The sequence below is a fragment of the Ctenocephalides felis genome, unplaced genomic scaffold (genome assembly GCF_003426905.1).
Source record: "Ctenocephalides felis isolate EL2017-DRISC unplaced genomic scaffold, ASM342690v1 CF-g0.4_SCAFFOLD_01492, whole genome shotgun sequence".
NCBI lineage: Eukaryota > Metazoa > Arthropoda > Insecta > Siphonaptera > Pulicidae > Ctenocephalides > Ctenocephalides felis.
Window position 1 is genome coordinate 56,616,975 of NW_020537646.1, and position 6,326 is coordinate 56,623,300.

General features: G+C 33.0%; 1 protein-coding gene across 1 annotated transcript; it reads left to right on the forward strand.

Moving 5' to 3' along the window:
• The first annotated feature begins 930 nt into the window (after positions 1-930).
• On the forward strand, positions 931-2,040 carry LOC113371428. Its single transcript, XM_026612056.1, has one exon. It carries the CDS (start codon positions 931-933, stop codon positions 2,038-2,040), a length of 1,110 nt encoding a protein of 369 aa, XP_026467841.1.
• Positions 2,041-6,326: the final 4,286 nt, after the last annotated feature.

Here is a 6,326-nt window from a genome sequence, read left to right on the forward strand (position 1 = left end):
ACAGACTAGAAAACTATTTAAAACAAAAAAAAGAGAAAAATGGCTTGAATTCGTGAATTCCATCAATAGAAATACAAACATTAATAAATTATGGAACATTGTAAAAAGATTAAATAATAAAAATAATGGCGAGTCCCCAATTCAGCAAATGAGTGACAATTTCTGTGAGACAATTTTGAAGATCCATACGCCTGACTTTGTACCTGGTCCCGTACAATACTCCCAAGACCAAGCAGAAGAAACAAGTGATGACTACGCAATTCATGAAATCGAAGGACGCATTGATTATGAGGAGCTAGAACTGGCACTAAAAGACAAAAGAAACAGCTCTCCAGGATTTGATAACATCACATACATTATGATTAAAGAATGCCCCAAAGCATTCAAATGTATAATAGTTGAAATGTTCAACTTTATATTAAATTCAAGTTGGATCCCGGAAGATTGGAAAATTGCGGTGCTAGTGCCAATATTAAAACCGCAAAAAAATCCAAGTGATCATAAGTCCTATCGACCAATAATGCTTCTTCCTTGTCTCACGAAAATCTTTGAAAGCATTTTAAAAAAAAGATTAGAATGGTACATAGAGAAAAAGGGTATATTAAATAAATATCAATTCGGATTTAGGAGAGGAAAAGGTACAATCGACTTGTTGAGCGAGCTACTGGTAGATCTATATAGTGCATTGTCATATAAAAAAGAAGTGCTACTAGTTACGGCAGATATTGAAAAGGCATATGATCATGTTGATCATAATATTCTCAAAAAGAAGCTACATAATTACAAGACAATATTATTATTATTATAATGTCACTGCTATCCAATAGAAAAATTTACGTGAGAAATAAGAATCGTCTAATAGGGCCAAGGACATCATATACGGGCATCCCACAAGGTTCGATTCTGAGCCCTCTCCTATTTAACATCTATATGGCAGACTTTATATCGTCAGAAGGGACAAGAGTCAAAAAGCTACAATATGCGGACGATCTGATTATGTACACAGTTTCTCACTCAGTAGAGCATTGCAGAGCAGAAATGGCTAATGCCATATCAAAAGATTTGGAATGGATGCGGAATAATAGACTTGTTTTGAAACCGAGGAAGACCAAAAGCATAATTTTTACCAGGCATAGATTTCCCAAAAATATGCATGTAATAGTTATTGATACGATAAGAATCGAAATATTAGAAAACATTAAAATCCTGGGTGTGACTTTTGATAAAAAATTAAATTTCAACAAGCACATAAGCGAGATATTATTCAAATGCGAGAAAGGGATTAATTTACTCAAAAGAGTATGTAACACCAGCTGGGGTACACACCCAAATGCATGTCTTTCTTTATATAAAGCTATCATTAGACCCCATTTTGACTATGGCTGTCAAATTTACGGAGGATTGTCCGCAGGCTTACATAAAAAGTTGAGTAGAGCGCAATTTGCAGCTATAAGAACATGTCTGGGATCTTTAAAATCAACCCCCACTAACTCTTTATTAGCTGAAGCCGGGGAAGCTCCCTTAGATATAAGAAAACAAGTACTAACGAATAGATTCTTGATCAAAAAAGTCAATTTTGATCATTCATGGATTCAAGATCAGCTAGAGGCACTGGCAGTTTGGCATTTCAATAATAGGTACTGGTTTAATAAACCGATCCCTCCGCTAGTTGCTGGTTTTCATTCATTAAAGTCTTTAGAAGATAACATAATAATAAGCAACAGATTGGCCTACTACACAGTGACTTGGAAAGCAACGATTCCCAAAAAATATATACACCTATCAGACGAATTAGTCATTGGAAAGAATATGGATAAGAAAATAATCAATCTGGAATTGCACGCCTTATTGAACACTAGATGGGAAAAGTATATACAAATCTATACGGACGGCTCAAAAACTGATGACGGCGTTGGCTGTGCTGTATACATACCAAGCCAGGATATACAGCTTCAAATTAAACTCCCAGATTGGGCATCAATATTTACTGCAGAATTGACGGCTATCAACAATGCATCAATTAAGGAAGGCATAAATTAAAGAAGGCAATGATTCTTTCTGATAGCATGTCCTCACTGCATGCCTTAAATATGCCTAAAGATTATGGCAATCCATTAATATTCGACTGTTTACAAAAAATAGAAAAGCTAAACAACAATAACTACAAGATCGAATTAGTATGGATATGAGGCCATCACAATATCACCGGGAATGAGATCGCGGATAGCCTGGCCAAAGAGGCACAAAACTCAGCCACTTTAATTAAAAAAGCTCCTGCCGTGGATCTGAAACGAAAGATCACAAAAATGGGGATGTTGCATTGGCAAAAAATATTTGATCTCGAATCAGCGTCAAAAGGAATATTATTCCGACCGTGTAAACCGATAGTGTCCAGAAATACATGGTTTGAAAAATTTAACTGGAATAGAAGAGAGATATCTACAATATGCAGATTAAGATTGGCGCACACGAAGAACAATGTCCATCTATTTAGGATTGGGATCAAACAAGACCCGTTCTGTTCGTGCAGCACTGTACTGGACACAATAGATCACATATTGTGGAGTTGCCCATTGTATGAAAGGCAACGAATAATTCTGTTTAAAAAGCTTCAACAGCGGAATGTGACATTTCCTATAAATGCTAGGTTCATCATTAGTAGTAATAACATTGATTTGTACAGAATACTGATAGACTTTGTAAATGAATCTAATATAAGGCTATAGAGTAGGATGTTTTTAGGTTTGTTTATTGTAACTATTCTTCATTGGTATTGTGATTTTTAATTTTAATTTTCTACTTAGTTTATATTTATATTTGTATTGTAATTTGTAATGGCTGGATGACTAAGGAGTCGAGGCCAGTTAATAAATAAATAAAAAAAAAAAACTTTCGGTTTGGGGACAGCTTTCGATACGCTGCCCCCCATAACATTATTTTAACTTACATTATCATAAACATTAATTTGATGCGCACTACACCGCGCTCATCCCTTCAACTCATATACGCTTAAGAACGGAAACTTTCGACTGACGCCCCTGAGGGACAATCTCCGACTCAATCCACTTGCGGACTTTCCCACACTCACTCAATCCTTCATCAGGGATGGTTTCACATATATGGAAAGGGTTGTCTCCATATAATTTACTGTGCTGTAATTCGTATGAAATTTTGGAATTAGGTTCATCTTAGTCTCAAGATCAAAAGTGAAAATAATTTGAACTCCACTGGTGGAGGACACCCATCCTCAGTGTAATTTCGTTTGTTTTTAAAATAACGTCAAATATCGATAGAAGAACTAATTATAAGAGAAAAATGTTTCATGATGTTCTTCAAGAAAGCAAATACTTTTGAAGTTACTGGCTACTAAAAATTAGTTTTTTTTGGCGTTTGTCATAGTTTTTTATTGCAAATATCTGCAAAAATATACATCAGAGACATGACGTTTTTATGCATATAGGGAGAGGTGTAGTTATGTGTTATTTCATATCTGTGTGTGGGTGCTCATGCACACATTCGTAACACTACTCCTCCTCCTCTAAAGATCGCCCTCGATCTTTCAAACCTCCGTCCCTGGTGCCGGACCAGCTTTCTCTGCTTCAGATATCCTAGGTGGCGCACTCTAACACCTGTCTGCTCCCCCGGATGAAACGTCGAGGGCGCATTACACCTTGTCCGATCTGTAATCTGCTCGACTCCCGTAGGCTCAGAGTTTTTCTCAGGCCGGCATTGTATCTCCAGCGCCCTGATCCACTATTCGTATTAATACGTACACGTATTTAATTTTTCACTACACTGTCAAAGTTTTTTATCTTCACAACCGAAAGTAAGATTTCATTAACAGTTTAACGATTTCAACCAAAAATTGTAATAGCCAACAAAAAAAGAAAACGTCACGAGAAAAGAAATCGATATGGCTCCGAGATGATGATAAATAAAGAATATATATGTATATAATTTGAATTATAATTTGAAAATTTTATTTACTAATATAACACCAATATAGATTAATTATAACATAGAGAAACATTATACACACCACAGGACAAAAACACTCAATAAATTTATTTTAAAAAATTAAACTTGTAACATATTAGAAAAAAACATTTTTTTTTGAAAAAAAATTATGAATAACTAAAAGATTTGAAAACTAATTTGACTTAAAGTTTTGAAATGTAACATTATGAAGCATGAAACACGCCCATACCGAGCAAAAGACTCGACTGTAATCTTTCACTAGGCGTGTTTACAGGATTTTTTTTTCTGATATGTTACAAGTTTAATTTTTTAAAATAATTTTTTTGAGTGTTTTTGTCCTGTGGTGTGTATAATGTTTCTCTATGTTATAATTAATCTATATTGGTGTTATATTAGTAAAAAAAAATTTCAAATTGTTGTAGTTGCTGAATGATGACACGCATCTTGTGTCGAAACGTATAAATAAAAGTTTTTAATACTTTATACCTTTTTTATTTTGACGAATGGGCTGCTAGTTACTTTGAAATATGTTTCAACGTCGAAAAAACTATCAAGATATATATATATATATATATATATATATATATATATATATATATAATATTGTACAAAACAGAATATATATAATATTGTATAAAACAAAAAATCCTCAAGATATAATATTGTATAACTTTATTTTTATACAACATTTTATACAAAATTAGACTACAATAATTCAAAAAATTGAACAAACATCACAATAATTGTTGTTATCGTTTGTATACTTTAATATTTATGAATTTAGCGTAAAAAATCCTTTTTTCCGCTCATCAACATTATTAAATATCATATATAGACTAAAAAATATTGATTTCAATTATCATTATGAAAAAATTGCTTATACCGGTATAAAACATGGAGATTTGTGCATACTATCAGGCCGGATGGAAGCCGAGTTTTTTAACTCTGCTGATGTTGGTACGCCAGGTACACATCTGCCGTGATGAATATAAGCTTTTGATACTATAAGGAATAAAATATGTAAATGACAGACATCATCAAATACATTCAAAAAAAAATTTTTCTGCTATTTCAAAATCGTCTGCCATTGGTATTTTCCGATAGTAATAATATTATATTTTCGAAACGGCAGCCATCGTAAAATGGTTTGGAAATGGTCGAAAGCAAGGTACCTTTACCAGCTGCGCAGTAGCTGTGTCCGCCACTTTGAGCTTAGTCAGTCCCTATCTCATGTAGGATAGGTATAGAGAAATCGATGCACAAAATCTCAGGTGTCGTAAAATACATACTGTCATCCGCCCACGGGCTCTTGGACTATATTGTTAAAATCTCTATAATATATCTGATAATTTGATGTGCATATGTCTAATGGTCATTTTTGACTTATTTTACTAGATTACTAGATCTACGAAACCGCTAGACCTGCCTTCGTAAAAATTTGATCAGTTCTTCATTATGTCAATATAAGTAAAATGTTTTTTGAATTATTAAAATCGGAACTCCGTTCTCTTAATAACAGAGTTACCGTTTTTGGCACTTTTTGCCCCGTATCTTCGGAACGGCTAGACCTGCCATCGCCAAAAACTAATCAGCACGCCTCCTTATCAACAGCAATCTCAATAATTGAAATCGGTTGAACCGTGTTCCCAAAATCGTCCCGAAATTTGTATCCGCACACACACACACACTACACATAGATCCATTTTTTCTAAGGTATGCCAAAATGTTCAGAAAACTCTGAAACATTAAAGATATATAAAAATTTTCATTTTCGACTCACCCTACAGAAAGTTAAAAAAAATGATGATATTATAATAAGAGTCATGTACTAACAGAGCAGAATTTCGTTTATTAACGCAGAAGGGGTTCAAAAAGATAAATACAGATTCAGCAAATTTTTTGAGATTACCATTTTTTTTCTTATGTAAAATAAGGCAAAGAATCGTAATAGTAATATTATTATTTTACATTATATATTTATATATAAATATATATATATATATATATATATATATATATAATATTTTGAAATATGTGAGTTTGGTGTTGATATATATTTTGATGAGTTATTTAGAATCGGGCAGTAACACCAAGTAAAAAAAAACTAAAGTAGTTTTTAAATACTTTATTTATCCATAGGTTTCGGTCTTCATCGAGTAAAATTAATTGAACAAAAATACACTACACTATTACACTGTGATAAACCAAGCTATTAATAACTGGAACATTTAAACTAATTATTTTTTTGACAATTTTTTGGTTACATTCTAGTGTGTACAAATTGACTAACGTCTAAATACTGAATAAATTGTGTTTACAAATTTTGCGAAAGTGTAAAAAACACAGGC

Coding starts and splice junctions, on each gene's coding strand:
- LOC113371428 (XM_026612056.1), top strand. CDS start 931: ATGGCAGACTTTATATCGTCAGAAGGGACAAGAGTCAAAAAGCTACAA.